Here is a 23,298-nt window from a genome sequence, read left to right on the forward strand (position 1 = left end):
GTTTGTCCAGAGAGGTTACGAAGCATCCATCTGTGGAAAAATTCAAAACCCAACTCAACACAGTCCTGGACAACATGCTGCATCTGACCCTGCTTGATCAAAAGGTTCCTTCTAACATCTGATCACAGTTACAGTTTTGTGATTATGTTCTGATTTTTCTACCCAATAAGGCCTTTTTTCTTTTTTCCTACACCCAAAACTTACTTCCTTCTTCACAACTTTTAATCTTTCTACTGACTGCCTTCCGAGGGCAGAAAACACCTTGGAAACAGACATCATGCAGCAGCGACTGAGCTCCATGCCTCTTTAGCACATCTGTACCTTGAGTTGTTTTAAGAATCATATACTATTGTTGCAAATCTCTAGATAATACTTCACATACACTGAAAATTCAGAATAGAGTTTCCTACAGCACAGATATGCTGTTTAGTATCCTTAGCATCAGCAAGCAATGTAGCAGAGTATTGCTTTGGAAATATCAGTTATGGTTAAGTATCCTTATTGTGTACTTTTGTGTTGCTAGACAGCAACAGAAAAGGACACCAAACACTTATTATTTATTTTTGGGAAGTCTTTGTAGCTAATAGAAAAAAAAAGTTTGTTTTTTTGTTTTGTTTTGTTTTTTAGCATGAAATGTAGCTTCCTGCATGAAGAAAATCCACCTCACTGAACTAGGAAATATTTCATACAGTCCTAGTTCCCCATGAAAGAAAAGGACCAAAGGGAGGGACTGTTTTTGGTAAAAGAGTAACATAGAAGTCATTTAACTTTTCCACATTCTTTCCACTTCTTTATTTTGCAATTTGCAAAATGGAAACATTGAACCATCAGAGGTGATAAGGTTTGTCCTTAGTAAGACCACTGAAGGCAAATCACTCTCAGTTCAGCTTGCAAAGATGGATGTCACACTGTGCAACATAAGAATTATGTCTTTTTGACAAATTTAAAATGGATCATTTATAAATGGCTTCATTTATAAATATTACTAACTATATTCCATAATTCATCTGCAGATTACCTTATTGCAATTTCAGAAAGTAGTAGCAGCATATCAAAGTACTAATCATGCATGCAGATCATTTCAACTGATATTCATCTAAAATTCTCCAAGGATGAATATCACAGTAAAATACAATGATCTTTTCAATCATATAAAACACCTTTATTCATGATCATACTTATTTAAACCAGACCTAAATAGTTCAATAAGGTAAGACATTTTTGGGGTTATACAAGAGCTTCTACACCTAAGCACAGCTGCACTGTTTAGCTAAATTAATTCTACATCACACTTTTAGTTAAGCAAGGGCATCTTGAATGGTACCAAGACCTCAAAACAAAATGCAGAGTAGAGATTATGAGTTTGCAGGCATCAATTATCCTGCCTAGCAAGAAAAAAGATTTGCTGGAAGAGTTTGGTAACATTGTTACAGAAATAGAAATTCAGCTCAAGCCAGCCTTTTTACACCACAGAGAAAAATATGTTTCCAAAAGAAATAAATGGTATTTCCAAGCTTGTTTTACCAGAATAACTTCATTTAAAGCTTTTGGTGAGTGTAACTAGTTGATGAAGTAGAAGACCAGGGGTGAGAGACTGTAGTTGTCTATACTCACAATCAACAAATAGACCAAGAAAAAAAACCAAAAGAACAACAACAAAAAAAACCCTTTTAGATATATAGATCAAGCCTGCTTGATTCAATAGGAGATAGTCCAATTTAGAGTCAGGAGCACATTATGTGAATCAATTGGGTTAACTTGTGAAAAGCATAAAGTGAATTTAAAATGATGGAAACTGTGAATAAAAAGAAAATCTGAAAAGCTATAAGCAGCAGCTGGAACAAAAAAGGTGCAATAATTGGGTTCAGAGATTATCCACACAGCTGGATGACAGTACTAAATAGATAGATACACCTTCACTTATCATGACATCTTGTGGCATGGAGGCCACTTTAAGAAATAACTGCATGTGTGTGAAGGAGGGTCCATACTCTACTTTTCATGCAAAACATGGATACACGTTCTCCATTCACACTGCTCTTCCTCAGGCTGCATCTGCACTACCAAGTAGTTCAGCACATGTCCCAAAGTTTATCCTACATCAGTTAGCTACACAGACTCGCCATAACACTGCTGACATAAGTACTGATTTCCTGAGAGAATCAACTAGTTTCAGGCTACTGACATAGAAATATGCCTATCCAACTTCCAGGTCCCAAGCTAGCATCTTTATATAGTGCTATATTGTACTTGGAATTGTATACAATACAAGTGCTGTATTGTATTTGGAAATATTTGTATTTGGAAATATCAACCTATATAAACCCTGAATTAAACACTACAGGAGTACACTAGAAAACAGCAACTTAGGAATGGATGTTTTGTTGTTAATGGGAAGGGATGAAGATAACTCTTTTCTTACTTTCACATTTCTGAGCCAACAGTGGACTGAAAGCAGGTATGAGCTTCACAGAGGTTCTTGCTTTCCTACAAGTTCTTTGTAAAAGTCACAGTAAAAGGAATCAAAAGAAAACAGGAGGTACATCTCCTTTCTCTACCTCTGAATATCTTTTTTGCTGAAGAGTGGACCAGAAACATTAGGTAAGTTGCTCCAAAAGCAATGCCTCCTTTTTATTTCCATAGAAACTACCAGAGACACAAAGAGCACAACAACACTATTTGGTAGAACAAGTTCTCAGCTACAGAACGCTATTTTTCAACATAATCACCACAATTAGGTATGCATTTTCAACGGTGATAAACAAGAACCTGCATGCTGCACCCTTATAAGTCTGCACCAGTGGAGTTCACCCACCATCTCATAGCTACTATGACAGCATTGTTGTTAGGAAAATGTTGCCCAACAGTCATCAGCCTGAATAAATGGAAGTAGGAAGGTGCAAAGCCAGAGTGTACAGTGGGTGTAGTATGACAGCCTGCCAAGATTGGCTATGAGCTTCATGGTCTTCAAACTGGCATGGGACCCAGCGTTATCATGCTGCAAGAGAAAGGCTGCTTCCTTCTCAGGCCTGACTCTAGAAGTTCAAGCATTCTGCTTAGTCAGCATCACAGTACAGAAGTTAGCACTATTGGTTTGTCCAGGCTCCAGGAAATCCGGAAGGATCACCTGTTTCTTGTCCCAAAAGACAGCACTCATCACTTTTCCTGCTGAGGGCTGTGTCTTGAACTTTTTCTTCAATGAGGAATTCACATGTTGCCACTCCATGGACTGCAATAGAGTTTTGATTCCAGCTTCTCGTGGTGACACCATGTCTTGTCACTGGTAACAAAGCAATCCAAGAAACGGTCACCTTCAGCCTGGTATTGGATCAATAAGACAAACTTGCATGTGCTATTCTTTTTGTTCCTGTGTGATGACTTATAGGACCCATCTGGTGAAAGCTTTGTGATATTCCAATCTGTTGATTCACTCAGAGGAGCTGATTAAGACACCCTTCATTTCACTGTGTGATTGCTGTGCATGGCCATCCAGAATGAGACTTGTCTTTCACATTGCGTTCGCCACTCCTGAAACACATCACTCATCATCCCACTGTGTTCATATCCCCTGTTTGGTCTCCACATACATTCAGCAAGCATTGATGAATGTCAGTAAGTGCAATTTTTCCTTCATGGAGGAATTCAATTCCACACCTTTGCTTCATACGCACTTCACTGGCAGGTGCCATTTTGTCAGACTGCCCCCCTGCTGCCATCTGTCACATGGCAACAACATGTAATGGGATACTGGTGGGAAGGTTCAACCTCTACTGCCATACCACCAACATCCATCTGATATCATGGGCTGAGATAACAAAACAGGAGGCATTACTTTCAGAGCAGCTGTCCTAAAAAACAACAATTAATGAAGACAATACTTGAAAGACTGTTGATTGGCTAGGTGTGTATGCGTATGGAGTGTGTAGATTACCTCTAAAGACTTGTTGAATGTAAGAAAAGAGACAGACCACTTTCATTTAACACAGGACACATGGAGAGTTCAGAATCCCAGTCCAAATCACAAAACGTAGAGCTAATTTTATTCCAAGGAACTTCCCCACAATTCGGAATAGCTAACTCTCTAGGCCCATATTGGAATCTAAAAGTCTTAAGCAACTTAATTGAAAAAATTCATTTCAGTTGGTTTGAATAAGGATTCTGTCATAGGGGTGGGCAACTTGCCAAAAGGCTGCAAAGCAAATGGTCATAATAATTGCCAGTTGAATTTTGGATAATTGCTTAGCAGAATGCAACAATGATCACTGAGTATAAGCTCATTTAAATGTTTCACTCTAGCTGGAACAAAAGATAAAGAACATATTAATTCAATTTGCCAGTGACATAATAACCAGTGAAAAACTGTCAGATGCACAAATAGCCAGAAAAATTTTACAAAAACAGATAAAGTTATTGTTCCCTCTCCCCCCCCACCCCCCACCCCCCCCAAAAAAAAGCATTAAAAGCATTAAAGAGATATAAGTTTAGAATATGAAGTTATGAAGCTGAAAAAAACCACCAACATTTGGAAATTAAGATGAGCTGCTGCATGTTCAGAGAGACAGTTAAAAAGGAAATGCAATACTGGGGATGGGGAAACAGATTCAATAATGACACTTTCTGCTGTACCATACTGAATTTCACAAACTGCATAGATAAAATGGTATAGGCTAAATTCAGGAAGAGGTTGAGTGAAGACATGGACACTGACCCATGTGCTACTACTTCTACAGCAACTACTGCAGCCCATTTCATTGTGCAATGCAGATGTTTTAACTTATAATACCTGTAGATATACCTCACCATGTCTATTACACAATCTACTTATTTCTCCTCAATTTCAGAAATTCTTTGTCCTGATATTCTGAATTCATCTGTGGTTCCAGACATAGCTACATCAACAAATCATAAATAGTAATAGCCACAGTTGCATGGCAGTGAAACTACTAAGTGAACAAAGGCTGGAGATCAATCATTTCAGATAAGGCTATTTCACTGCAGAATGAGCTTCCAGAGATACTATATTAAAATCCATTGCTTAATCATCTTTAGCACATACGACAAACCCTTACTGATTAATAAAAACTTTCCTACAGTAACAGTACGTAAAGATCTGATTTGCTTTTAGTAACAAAAAAAAAAAAAAAAAAAAAGACAGGATTCTGCCAGCTTAAAAGAGAGAGAATAAAAAAAGGAGAAGGACCAATTTAACATAAGGAATTACATGCACAGAGCTAGGCTGACACTAACAAAGAAAGGGGTTTCAGAACCTCAGCCATTATGCCATGTGATGAACATGAAACAAGTATATAAGATTTTGTTTTGATACAGTAGCAGTACTTTTTGCCTGAAGAGTATGTAATGGCCTGCCAAAATGATTCCTAACCAATACATTCCAACATACTTTTCTGTAGCACTTCTATGCTTCGGTGCTGTGTGCACCTACATATAGCAACAACCACTCCTGATCCTGTATCTGGTGCTGAACCATTCCAGAACTGTCTAAGCTATCAAGCCACAGCTATTTTTCCTAGATGCAATTTTAAATAGGTGGTAAAAACAGAAAAAGAAAAGAAGAGAAAGAAAGGGGAGAAAAAAAGGGAAAAGCCATTGAAAAGAACTGAAGAAAACTGGGGCTCTAGAAAAAAAAAAAAAAAGTACCAATGGTTCAGTCTGAGCTTTCTGTTCACTTCTCAATATATCAGGCCTGGAACAAGTTTCTCAGTGCAAAATATCTTTAATTGGCTGGAAAGCATTTAAGGAAAAATCTTTTTAATTAAAAACAGAACCAACAAGACATGAAAGCCAAGGGGGTTGGGAGAGGCATATGTTGACCTTATGAAGCTTTACAGCAGAACTCTGCAGGGGCTGTTTAAACTGAGAAAGCACAGTTTTAATTAAAGAGTCCTGAAGAACAGACAATTCAAAAGAGCAGGTCAGCTAGATTTCAAGAGGTCAATTTAAGCATAAGCAGAAGGAAAACAAGACTTCTGGTCATTTTACCTTCCTCTGGGAGAAATCTGTTGCTAACCAAGCATTATGTTCTATGTTTTTGAACACACAAACTAGCTGTCCTCTAACCACCTCTCTGAGTGTTGCAAATCATTGTTAAGTGTTTATAGAATGGAAGAAATTTTTTGAAGTCCACAACAGTTTCTTAACACTGGATCGCATTCTAAAATAAACTCAATTGTATTTTTCCCCCCTGCATGGAATCCCAGATATGCTTAAACATACTTGAAAACAGAACTCTGCACCTTGCTGAGCTTCAAAAAAAGTAAAAAAGTAAAAAAATAAAAATAAAAAAATAGTGTATCACCTTCCCCTTTTTTTCCCCTACATTTTTTTTTATTTTATTTTTTTTAAGCTTATGCTACCAACATACTTAGTGAAGTTAGAGACTTTTCCTTGGTATTTTGAGACAAAAGAAATCATAAATCCAGTCTCCAAACAAAAGAACATATGAGTAAAAATGTAACTAAAACCTATCAAGCTGGAGAGACTGCATGGTGTAAGAAATTCTGTTGATGGTAATCCTAACAGGATTCTAAATTTTCTACCTCCTGCACATAGTGATATTAAAACTGTCATAATTCTATCAACATAAAATAAGATGCTAGAGCAACAAACTGTCTACAGAGTTATGATCCCACGCAAGCTCATCAAAAATAACTATTTTTGATATGTTCATACGGTCCTGTGTTCTAGTTCAGTGATGATAAAAAAAAACAAAACAACTTAAAACTAATTTCTGGAATAATCTAATTAAAAGACATACCACCATTCATTCCTCTAAGGAAAGCTCCAAGTTGAAAGTCTCACTTGCTTTGGGCATCACTTAGTTTGATTTTTTCCTCTCATAAGGAGACATTTTATCGTTTAAAACACTAATGATCCCAATTCTGGTTGTCACCATTTGTTGCATAACATTATTGCTTACTTCATTCACCCCAAAAGAAAGTATTTAAAAGAAGTAAATCCAGGTCTAGTCTATGCCTTGGGATGGCAGTGATCATCTTTGATCCATCATGTTGCACTGTTTTGGTGGCAACTTCTTAGTAAATTGAGTTTAGTGCTTAAAATAACATGGATGTTCTGAGTTCTCCTGTTGTGCAAGTATAGCAGAAATATTTTAATTGCAGACATACTGAGAAATTCCATTAAGAAGTTAACGCCTGTTATGTGATGCATTAGGGATAAAAATCTCAGAGCAAATAAAACTAAAATGAATAAAAACAAAGTTCTAGACTGTAATTACTGCTAGAGAACAAGAAAAAATTAGACTGAATGGCTGAAAATTTGTCAGCAAGTTCTCTGAAGCTGCGCATTTTTGTCTCCAGTTAACATAGGAAGAAAGCATGTAAATGTACAGGTAAACATGCCACATTTGCTCAGACCAAGAAGTGCAGCCACTCAACTTTGAAGTCAGAAAAACATATCCTGAACTTTTTTAAGACCACAACCAGAATACAGTCGCATTCATCTAAGCTTTTTTTTTCTTAAGATTCCCCCATTCCCTTGCAAAGTACCTTGGGGTATTGATTACATTTTCACCCAGGCCTTTTCTGTATTTACATACAATTGCTAAAAGTATTAGAAAATTGGCTCATTATGTAGCCAAAACTTTTTGGTTCTAACAAGATGAAGATACTGATGACCTGGTGAAGGTTAAATGTTAGACAGACAAAGCTTGTTGAAAATTGAACGTTGAATGAGTATCTTCCATCAGATAGCTTCTTCTCAAATTATTGGTAACATTCACCACTGAAAGCTGCTGTTCTGCTGGATGACTTTCTTGCTATCATCTCTTAGTTCTACCGTGTAACCGTGTTCCAGGAATCTACACTCTGTTTTTTTCTGATAATGATCTGACTTTATATCATAGATGTCTTCACTGGATACTTGTTAGATTAGTACCATACAATTTACACAATACCTTAAAAATGCTATCCCTGAACCAGTATATATGATTTAGAACACAACAGAGTAACTATCACTAGTAAGACAATATTACAGACAGTGTACCCAATTGCTTCAGTACCTAATTATTTTGTCACATTTAGCTATACCTGTCAAATTTCAAAGGATTTAAAATAGCATATGTCAAAAAAAACATCTCCCTATATATAGTCTTGGAAACTCTGTTCATCAAAAGCAGAAGTCTTGCAAAACTCAACCAGAAGTTAAGGATTTATCTATAGATTTATCTCTAGTCTTCCCTGCAACAAGAAGTGAGGTAGAATATCTTGAAACAAGTGAGACTAATTGTGAAAAAAAAAAACAAACAAACAACAAAATGAACTCAAACCACTGAAATCCACATTTGTACAGCAACATTCATTATGTTTGCTTAAAATTCTAAACTTAAAGACTAAGCCAAAACCTAATTTTAGTTGCATGCAGTTACATGAGTTTATTTTGTACTCTGGCCAGTTCTTCAATACCTACTCTAGTATGTGCAGTATAAGAATAGTTAGACAAGATAGTACAGTGCTGAATAGTTATTTTGGCATTGAATCTTTTTCCTTATGGGTGAGGTTGGGAAGGTCACCCAGCTGTCAGTGGTCCCCATTCCACAGCCGCCAGGTTCGTGTAATGTCATCTAAGAAATGTGCCAGAACTACAGAACTAGCTCAGACATGGCTTAGGTGCCCATGTTCACCACTGTTCAGCCCAACAATGCTATAACCCATACATCACAGAGCTCCTAGCCAAAGAACTCAGTACCACATGTGCCTTATAATAGCAGCATCTATTACCCTCATGCTTCATAGTCTATATTGAAACTACCTCCAGAGCTGCTATCCGACTCCCATCCACTGACCCCCAGTACTTGTATTTTCTCCTTTGTATCCTCATGCATAGGCCCACAGATGTCCACTCTCTGCTCTGTTGTTGCTTGATGAGCTGTTCTGTAGTGGAGGTAACATTGGCAACAAGGTGCTCCTATACTAATTTATGCTGTGGGCATATATTTTTTTTTTTTATATTCCACAGGCCACTATAATGATGATGCCTTTTAACAGAATTAGTATATTAGGTCAGTGCGCAGTGTCAGCATTTGTGCTGCACCAGTAGTGTAGCTAACAATTTTGATATCAGCGTAATGGTACTGGAATACTTGCCTCCATTTTTCCCCACTGTTCGGAAACATCTCCAAAAAGTCCGAAGAAAAGATGCCCTGTTATGAGGGGTAGCTTGGACAAAGCTGAACTCACGGAACAAAATGTGTGTTCCTTGACGTACGCTGTTAAAACTGTGGAGATAAGTAAAAACAAGAGAATGTTAGAAAGCTGAACCAATGTGAATGTTCTGGGGCCAGCTGGAACACTAGCAAGAAAACCACTGGCAGTTATATTTTGTGAAACCAAGTCTCTAAAGCTTATATCCATCCGTCCTCTAGGGGCAAGACTATTTGCAAAAAACCACACGTTGGAACTTACTTATAGGAATTAGAGGTTTGTGAAAGTAAAATTCATTCTAAAGAATCCCAGCAAGGGGTGTCCAAGAGCCATTTAAAGTCTTGAGACCATTCCACTAGAAAATGGCTGGCTAAGAATTACTGTTGTTTGTCTGATCAGAAGATGCTCTTTGTTTTAGCGTCATTTATATTTCAATGCCATTCTCACCACAATTTTCCTTGAAGCCACAAAACAAAACCAAAAAAATATTTAACAGAAGCCTCAAGATTTCATTTTTAGGTTAATTACTGAGACATGACTGTATTAGATGTATAAAATCTACCTCAGGAGTCATGAAAAGTAGACTGGCACAAGTGCATTTTGAAAATAGTACTTGATCATTACAATGCAAAGCCAGTTTGATATTCAGACTCTTGTATTTTTGTGCAGATTTCTCATATTTGAATTGTAAGCACTGTAGGCTAACTTATTATAGTAAACATTTGTCTTAAAATGCTTTCTCTGAAGTATAAGAAGCTCTCCTTTGGGTATGGTGAAGCTCAGCATGTAAGAACAATGGAAATGCAAATACAAACACTATATACCAAAGGTACAATGATAGAGTTGCCTCAAAGATGAATTTTGTGCATTTCACTCTGAATCATGCATGTGGGACAAAGCTTTCAAACACTCCAGAGAGATCATTAAAAATATTCACTTGGGACAGCAGCTTAACTTGTCCACACGAATATAGAGCATTAATGAAAGCGAATGAAGAGAATTTAGAGAATTAATGAAAAAGATATAAGCTTATTTTCATCATAGCAGAATCTCTCTGTGGGTAGCATTTCTGCTGTAGACAAAATCCAGTGGTCAGTGGGAACCCTTTCAACTTGCAATTTTAAAATCATCCCCTTAAATATAACTAGCGTAAGTCACCTTTTAACGTTTCCTAGCTCAGAAAAGAGTCTCACATTTGAGAGGGAATTATACCAGAGATAAGCAAAATTGAAGTCAGATATCAGCTGGGGGGATGGGAGGGTTGAGAAAGGCCAATGTAACTTTTTCAGATAAAAATTTGTACTTGTTTTTTTATGTCTTTGCAATCAAAACTTTCTGTCATGTGTTGAAAGCACCAATTCCAGCCCTCCTGTTCCGAAGGAAATTCATGCAAAATCAGTACAAACAATCACATTGTGATTAAGAAACATTCATGATCTTTGAATTTTGGAATTAGAAGTACTCCTTCTGTAAACATAATGAACAAACAAATTATTTCATATTTATGAAACCAGTGCTATGCAAGTCAGAGAAAAGCACAGTCACTGTACCAACAGACTTTAGTAAGTATACGCTGTGCCTGATCAAAATACAACAAAATTAGAGGAAAGGCTTCCATGACTCTCGTTGTAAGCAAACAGTATTCATTACAAAGTGCTCTAGCTCACTGCTTCAGAGGGAATGAGTACAAAGTATGGGAAAGTAACATGCTTTAACACAAGATGACTGTGACAAAGCTGGAAATGGGATTTCAGATCTTCTCATCCCAAACCATAGCCTGTAAGACTTTTTTCACTTCTTATTTGCATTGTTTTACTGATGATTTGACAGGCTGATGGAAGAACAAGGGATATAAATGAGAAAATGAAGAAACTTTATATAATTGGAGAAGGCAGCATTCAAAAAGATGACACATACAAGGGAGACTTCTAGGAAGAGAAAGAAGATGAAGGCAAGAGTATGCTTGTTTAGACCCCTGAGGGAGTGAGAAAGAATCCCAGAACTGCAGAATACTCAGAGAAGTTTAAATTTGAGAAAGAAATGAGGAGGGTTAGCTGTGCAATGACACATCTAAATGCACCTGAATTATGTTGCTCAGAACAGCTACAGTATCTGCACTATCTGGAAGCAAATCCTGGCACATCTATAATGGAAAGGCTCAAACATGAAGCTAACATATTATTAAGTCACAGGAGACAGCCCTATTATATTGCTTCTTAGCCCTAATAAAGTGAAAACTCAAATCACTCGTTTTCAGCATGGGATGGCTCTAAAACTACAGAACAAAAGAGTATATAATGTATATAATATGAAAATTTGTTGTTACTTACTCAGTTGTAAGAATGGATGGGTATGCTGGAACATCAGCACATCTGGATGTGCTAACAGCTAAGTGCCATCAGCTAGTTGAGCAAAAGAGGTACAATATTTAATTCCTCATTTCTTGCAATACGATTTTGTTCAGTTATACAATGGGAACATTCTTCATCAAAAGGTCAAGTCTGCAACCACAGGAGTTAGAATTTAATCCCTGTTAAGATGCTACATTTCAGAGATTCTACTTCATAAATTCCTTTTTATAGGTTGGAAACAATCAGCTTAAAGGAAACAGCCATCTCCCACAGCTCACAGCTGAGCTATCCAGCAGGCAATCTATTGACAAATCGACACGTCTGGCCTCATGCAGGATCAACTCCAATACAAGGGACAGGAATCATACTTTTTGAAAAACTATATGTATAAAAATATTTACAATTATTTTCTGGTTGATAGGATGGTAGTACAAAAATAACTCAGCCATCTTTTCCTTAATGGCTGCACAGAGATGAAGCTATCACAAACATGGCAAGTAGAAGTGACCTGCAGGTAAACCCTACAAAAAAGAAAAAGACTACCAAAAGCTCTTGCAGTTATTACAACTGCATGTATGCGGTATGACCATCACATTACCTATAATTTTACAAATGCTTGCAGGGATGTATTTTTCCAGTTTCTTTTGAAATAAAACAAGCTACCACTCCAGAGGAACAGCTCAAGTAAGCAAGATAACAACAGCAAGGCAACAAACAGTTCCAGCTTTCTCAGCAAGTTTAACAGCTGCTGAGATTCCTCCTTTAGGATTGCTCAGTCTTCCCTCTGCCTTCCTCCCACTAAAAAATTCATTCCCTTTGCAAGGTCAAGTGGCCAGAGCTTAGCAGTGCATTTGTGCAGGAGAAAGACTTATGACCAAACTAGGGCATCTTAACACACTATTAATTTGTCCTCATTTGGTTAAAAGCGGGTCTGTAAACCTAGAAGCAAAAGCAGAAAAAATAACTTCTCATTTATCTGGTTAACTCCTCCTTTCCCAACTTCAGGTTTTACATTATTTGGTTATTTGCAGAGAATTCTTTTAACAAGGCTGCAGGTTTCAAAGCCTCCTACTACAGACCTAATGGTTGCCTTGGTCCTCTGTTACCAGGAAACAGCAGAGGCAAATCAGAACATTAACAAAAGTTACTAATGACATGATTTTATTTGTCTTGCAGAAACTGAGACTAGAAGTTGAACCAAACGTTCCTTAGGTAACCTCAGTTCATTACAACACTCATATTTCACACAGGAATTGCTACCTGACTGGATACTCCATTAGCCAAACGCTTCCCTCATTCACTTAAAGGACATTCTGGAGAAAGATGAGAAAAAAATAGAGCAAAAGTTGTTGCTCAGTTGGAAACTCTAAAAAAGCTTCTGCAGTTGAGACTTCAAGCTCTTGCTTTATCACTCATTATCCTCACAAGCCCTAGAGCAGCCAAACCACAGCACTGCATCTCTTCCAATAGCACTGCTGAGAAAGCTGCACCTTGCAGCACATCTTGTCTGCACTTGTCAGACAACACATGCACAGGAGAGGAAGAAAAGAGTTTTGGGAGGAGACTGTGAAAAAACAGCCCCAGCCCTCGGAAATGGCCCTGATGGAAACTCTAGCACTCAGGTGCTGCTTCTCCAAACAGAGCTGCTTTCAGTGGGGCTTTGTCTTTTGTGTAATTACATTTCGGCAACTTGCCAGAGTTCAGAAACTTTCAAGCACCCTTTTCAAACCTTTGGACTTCTAAATAGATTGTAAAAGTCCCAGGATGCTATGGTAACATCCCAATTGAAACTCACTACAGTAGTTAGCCTCTGCCTGCTGAACTTTGGCAAAGCTAACTATGCACAGTGCAGAGAGTCATGTGCCCCCAACAAGGACAGAAGAGCTTGTCATGGTCCTGCTTCCCCTTAACAGGTGCCACCTTTGGCTACCATGCAGAGAGCTGAAGGACCCCTCCTCTACTAAAGAGACAGCAAGGAACACAAGGGCCAACATTCCTTAACTTACAGCATACTGTTTGCATTTTCCATTGAGATCATGATGAAAGAGGGAAAACTCACTATGAAGGCTTATCCTGCTTCTCCAGCATGAGCACCTCTTTTTCCATCCCTGACTTTTCTTCCCAGTCCCACTGGTGTTCATGTCATGAATAGACAATTGAGTGCCTTACGTGAGAATAAGGTAGTCTCAAACTCAAAGAGGCTATGGCTAGACTGAGTGAAACATCTGTAGGGAAAACAGCACAGAGTACTTGATGACAACACTTTGGGTATTTCAGCATTTGCTTTTCTTGAAACGCACACTGGACTAGCTCAAGTTTGGTCCCATGGACTGCATGCTCATTTGCAGTTGGAACACATCTTCTAATTTAGTTCCTCTGAAAGGAACCCAGGTCACGAGCTCCAAGCACTTACTATGCTTTTGGTATGAACCAAAAGCACAGTAAGGATAATCAGGACTATTAGGATTAGAGACTGTTGTACAATAGGTAAAAAAGAACTAGCTCTTGCAATAGAAAATACTGGAGGCTTTAACGTTCAGGAAATTTCTGTTGTTAAATAACTCATCCAGATACTTTAAAGCATCCCTAAGTGACCAATCACTCTCACCCCAAGGTTACACTCTATAATAGCAAAGCGAGGTTTACCTTGCCTGGAACAAGCCCTGAGAGGGAACACTTGAAAAAGCAGGCACCACTGAGAAAAAAAAAAAAATCCTAGCTTCACTGCTGCTGTGAATAAATTACTGCTGAATGGATGTGGTTTAACATAAACTAATATGTGAAGAACAGCAATCTTAAGTTTACTAGACTATGTGCAATATGCAGACCAATCACTGGGTTATTTCCTTCCTTATCACTCTTGCTTGGAAGGTAGTGTAGGAACATTAGCATACCTCAATGCAAAGCTACTGTATTGAGTGCTTTTTAAAATTCCTTAAATAACAATATTTGGGAGAACAAAGTCAGCCTTAAGGAAATCAACATCTTCCTCTAATGAAATTAACAGTACTTTTTAGGAACTTCCACTGAAATGTGTTAGCAGTGTTAAGATGAAACAGATGCTGAAAGTTATTTCTGATGGCTGGCTTTAAGAAAATATCCTTAAATATCTTGGGCAGATAGGAAATCATTAACACTTAACATATTGGTGAGTGATGTAACACTGCAAAGAGATGGGATCTTTTGCTATGTTTTCTGTCTCACCCACTCAAGTTTGTTTCAGCTGAGGGGTGTGGAAAGAAGGAAAGGAGAGACACAAATACTAACAATTTGTTTTCAGCATTTTTGGTACAGGCACAGCAATCTGTATTCATGGCAGCATTAGTACAGGTGGTACAGAGATTATTCCAAGTACTGTATGAAAGGAAATGAACCACAGCACCTGTGACACAGCTCAGAGTAAGCAGTGAACAAGCCTTCTTATGTTGCTTTGTAGCAAAACAAACCCTCTGAGACCAGTCTACGGATTCTGGAAAAGGGAAGGATGAAAGGAGTTGCTGTGCTTGCTCTTTATTACCCGGAATCCCTTTATCTTTTCAGAGTCCTCTCCCCTGATTTCTTCTCTGCTAGGTCAGTAATTTAACACCTTAAAGTTTTTAAATGAAAAGCTAAAATGACCTTACCATGTTGAATTATTAGCCCAGGATTTAAAAAAGAAAAAGAAAAAAGAAAAAAAAAAGCAGCAGCAGCAAATAAGGGCTGGGGAGGAATCTCTAAAAACAGAGGCCTTTTGATCAGAGCAGCATCCTGTAGTTTGCTGTAACTCAAGCTGGCCATTCTTACATAGTAGGAATTAAGGACTCCCCCTGCCAGGCAGGGACCTATTAAAACACAATAGCTGTTTGAAAAGAGTAAGGCAAGCTGATATGGATATAATAGGCCACATATTGAGACCCCTTTCTACTCTGAAATAAAGCTGCTTCTTAGAGTTATGGGCTGGGAAACCTAGTATTCAGGAAGATGGGAAGGGCATACAATAGAATACGGTAAATGGAAGATGGTAAACAGCCATGCAGAAGTCCTCTAAGGTGCTTAGGGAAAAGTAATGAAGCCTCAGAGATAAGCATCAATCACTAAGAGTAGCTTTTTCAGTCTGATCAGGTAATTTCAGACCACATGGTGTTTCAATGAGTCTAGAAATGCCTTGATGGTATAAACAGAGGTCTAGTTTTTACAGTAGAATACAAAACCGCAGCGTGTTGCTCACCACAGAGATGAGATGGCTGTGTGAATACCATTGTAACCGGTTTTATGGAGATCACTGTAAGTTCCTACCCAGCTGTGCTCAAAAACCTTCCTTTTACCCCAAACATGTTAAGAAAAGAAATATATATCCAGAATTACACAAAGGAAGCTGTAACTCCCCAGTTAATGTATTTAGTATTTGTTCAAACGGGTCTAGGTAGCCATTATATGGGAAGAAGAAAATTCCTTATTGAGCTGCTCTATAACCTTCAATACTCTGAGGGATGGGAGATTCAAGTCCTCTACATTATTAACACACAGCCATGATCTCCACTCTTTGCCTTAATTCATAAGCAAACAGATAGTTTTGCTCTCTCTGTCATGTTGTGAATAGTTTCAAGATGATCCAGAAACCATTCAGAGAACTGGAAGCATGGGAGAGAGGATGGTACAAGGAGGAGAAAGGTTAAAATGCAAACTACACACAGTGGTGTTCAGATTTACCCTGGTTTAAAACTTTGGAAGAAGCTATGGAACTGACATTGACTGGAGATGGAATTTGATAACAAAACATCAATGTCCACTGAAGGAGGAGTTTGAATTCGAACAGTATTGAATGACTGCACCCATCCTGTACTGTTGAGAACAAAACATAATGCTGAGTAAAGGCACACTGGCTTCTCAGAAGGGTGAGGCCAAAACAATAAGCATGACTAAAAGCCTGCTTGCTCCATCCTGCAGGTAGTCTCCCATACACCTCATTGTAAGACAGTTCCATGTTTTGAAAATCAGAATTTAATTAGTTTAAAAGATAGCAGCACAATCACATCACAGTGGCTACAGTCCACAAACCAAATATAATTTCTTAACTTTTTTCAAAGGAGATTTGATACAGTTCCACCATGTGTGCAGCTTCCATATTTGCTCTTTTCAGTCTTGGTTAGAGTGGGGAATTTTAGAAGGAAGAAATTACAGCTAATACTGTTTCGCCTATTCAATTTTGTTGGCATGAACTACAGAACATCAAAGACTAAGCAGCTTCCAGTATTCCCATCATGGCAACAAATGAACACTGCTGTTTCCTTAATATAGATGGACCTCCATCAATTTTCGTTAACATCAGTTTTGCATTTAGAGATTACTTAGCTAAACCACTTAATGCTTCCTACAACTGCGTGGCTGTAGCGTTGACCAGCCGCTGTTCGTCCAGTTTATTCAAAGATATGCAATAGGATTAATTTTACAGGGCATGAGATTATTGCAAATCTCTGAGGATAATGTATTATAGAGGTTGTATGGTTTCATCACTAGACAGCATCAAAAGTCTGGTTTTTTGGAGACGTTTGATTTCTATTTGATTAAAAAAGAAAACACTATTAGTTATTTTAAAACAAAAAGGAGAGAAGAAGAAGCTAAAATAAGGGTTTTTTTAAAAATGCACTTTTCAATCAAGACAGAACTATAGGGCTTACAACTGTTTGCTATTCATGGGGATACAGAGACATTTAAGGGATTTTATCCTGAAAAGCATAAGGAATCCTATTAGAGAATCTTATCACATCCCAATGCTGTAAGCATTTGCCAGTTTTTTACAGCTTGGTATATCCAGGTTAGGAAAAAATTTACATTTGTTGGCCATGTCCATACTTGAAAGATTCTTTGCAAGGCAATCAGAAATGCTCCTCAAAATTGCCAGTAACACCAGAACATTCTACAGCCTAAGAATGAACATCACCAAAATGTAAAACACCTTAATCCTGCTTCATTTTTTTCTTAAAAATCTTGCTGATGAAGATAAAATGCATCTCAAGTTTAAACTACTTCATTACATTTTAATACAGTCTTATGAATGTACGAGAGCTGCTCTGAAAGTAATGACTCCCATTATATTATGTTGGTGGACTCTGATATATTATCAGAGGCGGATGTTGGTGGTATGGCAGTAGAGGCTGGACCTTCCCACCAATATTCCATTACACGTTTTGCTATGTGACAGCTGGCAGCAGAGAGGCAGTCTGACAAAATGGCTTCAGACATGGAAGTGCGTATGAAGCAAAGGTGTGTCACTGAATTTCTCCATGTGGAAATAACTGCACCCATTAATGTTTGCTGAATGTTTATGGAGACCAAACAGTGAATGTGGGCACAGTGAGGCACTGGGTGATGCATTTCAGCAGTAACAGCCATGGCAGTTGTTCACTTCCACTGGTGCAGGTTTATACGAAAGCAGCATGCAGGCTATTATTCATTGCTGGCAAAAAAAAAACATAATATATGGTGATGACTATGTTGAGAAACAGTGTTTTATAGCTGAGAATTTGCTCTATCAAATAGTGTTACTCTGCTCTTTGAATCTGAGGCAGTTTCCATGGAAATAAATAGGAGGCATTTCTTTTGGAGCAAGCTACTTAGATAAAAGCCAAGTATTCTTCTGAAATTGATCTCCTGTATGCATATATAATAATCTAGACTCACAGCAAGATGCTTCAATAAATAGTTAGTAACACAGAGAAGGGTATTGTTAATGCTGAAGTCAACATATATTCAGCAGTGGTTCTCTTACACCTTGAGACGTCTAAAATATTCTTGGAGAAAATAGCATATTAAAAAAAAATTAATTGCAGGTAAGGATTAAACTATTACTTATTCCTTGTAAATTCCTTGTAAAGTAAAGACAGAATCACAGAATCACAGAATGGCCAGGGTTGGAAGGGACCTCAAGGATCATGAATCTCCAACCCCCCTGCCACACGCAGGGTCACCAACCTTCCCATTTAATGCTAGACCAGGCTGCCCAGGGCCCATCCAACCTGGCCTTAAACACTTCCAGGGATGGGGCATCCACAACCTCTCTGGGCAGCCTGTTCCAGCTCTCATAGTAAAGAATTTCCCCCTGACATCCAACCTAAATCTCCCCTCCCTCAACTTAAAGCCATTTCCCCTCATCCTGCAGTTATCAACCCTTTCAAAGAGTTGATTCCCCTCCTGTTTGTAGGCTCCCTTTAGATATTGAAAGGCTGCAATGAGGTCACCCAGCAGTCTTCTTTTCTCCAGGCTGAACAAGCCCAGCTCCCTCAGCCTGTCTTCGTAGGGGAGGTGCTGATCATCTCTGTGGCCCTCCTCTGGACCCTCTCCAACAGCTCCCTGTCTTTTTTGTACTGGGGGCTACATTACTATTAGTTACCAAATTTTCTATGTTACTACGCTTTTCTAAAGCTTCTATGTTCTACTGCATTTCCACTGAATTCCAGGTGCCAATTCCATGTTAGTAAAACAATTTTCTTCAAAACATTTACAGAAGCTGCAGGAAATTCAATTCTTACAGCTAGTGACCAAGTATGAAAAGAGATTACTGCTTTATATACACATTGCAGATTGTACACAAAAGACTGTAAATAGACCCAGTACATCTGCTGTGGATAAATTGCTATTTGTCTCAGTTTTTTCCTCCCTATATATTCCAACACTGAGAGTGACTCAGTAAGCACAAATAAGCCGTTTTCCAGAATGATGGAGAAAGATGTTTGTCAAACAGCAATCTCCACATTGACTATCTGCTTAGCATTACACTGAGCTCAGTTCCAGAGCATTCCTCACTGGAAGACATACAATATAAGATTTCAACTGAAGGACCCTTCTGCTTCTATAAGAATTCAAACTAAAGCAGAGCAGAGATTTATGATCAGAAATGCCAAAACAGGGAAAAGGAAGTAACTGTCATCTACCATGGGTATAGGAACAACAATAGATAGTTGGAGAAAAAAGAAAATGAAAAGACTCATCCAAAAAGGGACATGATGATCGATATGAAATATTCAAGTGATAAGTTATGGCAAAATAACCAGAAAGAGCTCACACACAAGAGGCTCATTAAAGATGTTCTTAGGAGCTGCAATGACTTACACATCTCTTTTGCTGTGCTGCTGAATGCAGACAGCTCAAGTGGACTGATGAAGTAGGAAAACTGTATCACAAACAGGGCATACCAAGTAAAATCACTTCTCTGTTACCTTCTAATCCAGATGAAAGTGACCAGTTTTCAGCATTCTGTAGTATCTTGTCTATTTCAATTGCTCCCTAAATTATTCAGACTTGTTTCAAGAACAAATTTACACATTTGAAGTGTGTAAAAATAATTTGAAATTAACTTCCAGGGATCACGTATGCATGTTCAAATCTGTATTAGCAATATTTATAACAATGAAAACACTGAAAGTTTGGAAGCATAAACAGAATTATGAACTAAAAACAGACAAAGGATAGTGCATTCAAACATAGCACAGAGAAAGGGCACAAACACCAGTTAACACAGATATGTGTAGCCCTAACACTTTTACAATTTGCCAGGTTTCTGGACTTCATCTTTTGAAAAATTTCAAATGTTTTTTTTTTTTTTTTTTTTTTCTCCAGTGTTATTACTTACCAACCCTTCCTATATGCAACTGACTTTAATGATCACTGGAGGCACCACAACTCTATGGCAACCATGTTGCCTTTCAGCATTCAAGGTTGTAAGAAGGAATAGAGACATACCCAACTACACAGAAAGGTCTTCTGTAAGGCAGTCGGCCTATTTCTCCTTGTTATTCTGACAAAAATTGCAAACATATAATTTCCATTATGGAAAGCAATAGGAACAAAGCAAGTAAAGACAGCATTGATACACAGTGAATACATACTTGAAACATCATATTTGCACCACACTGCATACAGAAATTGCAGTTGTCTCTGTTCAAGTAGCAAGAGCACACTGCAGTTTGGCTATTTAGAAATGGAGGCTTATCCATGGAGAACTATCCTCTGTTGCCAAGATGCTGATATCAAGTGCTAACATTTGTATGTTATGGCAAGTTCTCTAGGTTTTCCTGTCACCACAACAGTATTATACATTTCCTGTGTGGAGTACATTACTGAATACCTCATTAAAAGTAAATATTGCCTCCTACATTCAACTTGCTCTTCTAACTACAAACTTTATAAATTTGTTCGTCTTACTACCAAAAATTCTTCTTTTAGATTTTTCCCCTCTGTTTTCTTTATAAGGGATTAGATTCATCCAAGCATCTGCTCTCCTGTAAACTTCTCATGTATGCAGGGGGGGAAAAAAATCAATACATTTTCTAATATATTTGCAACATGTACAAACTACAGTGAGGATGAGTGTGTTATTCCTGTTAATATATGCATTTTTTTCCAGCAGTTTACTCAATAGCAGCCATCCCAATCAACATATTTGTCACGCTAGGACTTGTTGCAATGTTTGTTACAAAGAAACAACTCTGGGAAAAGAAAGACTTCACAGAACCTGCTGGCAAGATGAAGATATTAATACTGTTTCTGCTATTAAAAAAAAAAAACAACAAAACAAACAAACAAAAAAAACCACCTATAATAAGAACATCAAGCTACAGGCAATCTACAGGCTCTGTACAAAATTCATCTAATTTAAAATAACAGACAATCATACAAAATGTACACCCCTTCCACTGCAGGCTGGTGGTACTGAACTCCCATTTCTGCTATGGGCCAGAGAAAGTTAAGTTATAAAAGAAAGGCTCTCCTATTCTGATACTTCTCTGTAGGGGCAAGATTGGAAAGCAACAAATGGACCTCAGCGGAAAGGCTTTGTGTCCATCAGCCACACATCTGTAAGTGTAGAGATATGCAATTACTACAGGATTGCCAGAAAGATTTATCACCAAACTCAGTCCTGCAAATGCATCTGTTCTCCAGAAATAGACATTCAAAATGCCTCTCTGAGGAACTTATTCACGTTAGCTGCAAAATCTCCTCAGAGTTTCTGGCATGAGCACTGTCCCTCAGAATGCACATATTTATTCTCTCTCTACGATAACTGAAGAGTAAAGGAGATGCAGACAGCACTCTTATGCAGTGCCACAGGGATCGACAAATCTCAAGTAAGAGTCTGTCAGCAGCCATCAAGCATGTCATCCCAGCTGAGATTCTCAGCCCAAAGAGCTCCTTCACGGCTGGGCCATTGACAGCAGCAAATTCATCCCTATCACATGGCTCACAACAGTCTTGCACCAAGTGTGATCATTTTGATTCTTTCTCTCCAAAGCAAAACAACTGCGAAGTTCTGAAGTTCTGAAGAAGTATTTGAAGAATAAGCAAAGTATAACATCTATTTCAAAAATAGTATTAGAGAGCATATCAACATTTGCTGTAAATATCTGAAAGAATTTTTGCTTCCCGGATGAAAGTTCCTCAAAAAAAAAAAAAAAAAAAAAAAAAAAAAAGGGGGGGGGAAATAAAAAACACACACACCACCTCTCCCCCCCATTCTTATCAAGAAATTCACTCAACTGGGCTCTGTCTCTCAAAAAGGGAATACAGTACAACTTGCAAAGCCCTAAGGACCTACTCACTATTTCTCTTGTTTATGCCTCCACACTTTGTACAGTTGTAAATGTTCTACAGTGCTGGATGCTGTAAAGTACACGCAGTACAATAATAACTTCTGTCTTGACAAGCTCATACTATCCTTGCAAACAAGACAGAATAAGTTACAATGAAAAGAAGAAAGATACAGTGCAGATGACAGCAAGATGATGATGATAAGACCTACACACACACACGCAGAAACGCAAAAAAAAAAAAAAAAAAGTGGCTCTAAGATAGCTCTAAGAAGAATCTCTCCTCTTTATAAGCAGATAATTCAGCTTATTTCCAGTTGTCATTCAGCATTGCCTTCAATGAGTGGCTTATTTCTCACAGGCATCCCATCTGTCCCATTTCCGGCCCTTCCCTTCTGCCTCTTCCATTCCCCAAGGGTATGGAGACCATTTTAAACAAGAGGACATTGTTTCCCCTACAGATTCATCTAGGTATCATAACGTAGAAGTACAAGACTAAACAAGTTGGTGTCACTGCTATTGCCAGATTAAGCCAAAAGAGCAGTATCACAGTAGCCCCTAAGGAGTGAGTTGAACAAATGGTCCTAGCCAATGTAGGGGAGCAGGACAAAACGAGGTACCTTCTTTAATATAAGCTAATACTTCTCAAAACTTTCTATCCAATGATCTCAAGCAATACAGCACTACCAATCCTGTTACTCTGAACTAAATAAGTGTTCCTCTGTGCAAAATAGTGCTCTGCACAGTGCAGACCTGCATTTTAAACTAAAAATCTATTCTAAAGGACTTAAATGCAGTGTCTACCACCATTCCCAATGAACAAGCACATTGTAGATAACTTATCAAAACTGACATCAGAAAGCACACAAATGTGAACAAGATCCAGCAGGGATACTTCAAGTCAGACCCAGATGAAAAATCCCATACAGAAAAAGGGGATCTTGGACATCAATCAGTATGCACAGATCCCAATGGAGGTAGTGATGCATCTGCAAGCAGACAGTAAGATGTCTTTCTCAATCATCCTGCAATTGGCACATAGACAGGAAAACATTTCGCCATAAACAAAGGAAAACAAGAAGTGTTCTGGGAGAAGTATATTTAAAAAAAAAAAAAAAAAAAAAAAAACACCAAAAACTCTTTTGCTCTTTTAGAAGAGCATTGGACAGAGTAGGGTATCTACCTGCAAAGTGGGAGAGAAAGTTT

General features: G+C 38.1%; 1 protein-coding gene across 3 annotated transcripts in view; it reads right to left on the bottom strand.

Annotated features, from left to right (window-relative positions):
• CSTPP1 (centriolar satellite-associated tubulin polyglutamylase complex regulator 1) overlaps positions 1–23,298 on the bottom strand; it is an 83,427-nt gene that overhangs the window by 45,387 nt on the left and 14,742 nt on the right. For all 3 annotated transcript variants that reach the window (XM_031593439.2, XM_031593440.2, XM_090140911.1), the window contains one exon: positions 9,123–9,253. In XM_031593439.2, the coding sequence (XP_031449299.1) occupies positions 9,123–9,253 (131 nt within the window). The remainder of the gene's footprint in view (positions 1–9,122; positions 9,254–23,298) is intronic.

Source organism: Phasianus colchicus, chromosome 5 (genome assembly GCF_987193195.1).
Source record: "Phasianus colchicus chromosome 5, bPhaCol1.hap1.1, whole genome shotgun sequence".
In the NCBI taxonomy this organism is placed as follows: domain Eukaryota; kingdom Metazoa; phylum Chordata; class Aves; order Galliformes; family Phasianidae; genus Phasianus; species Phasianus colchicus.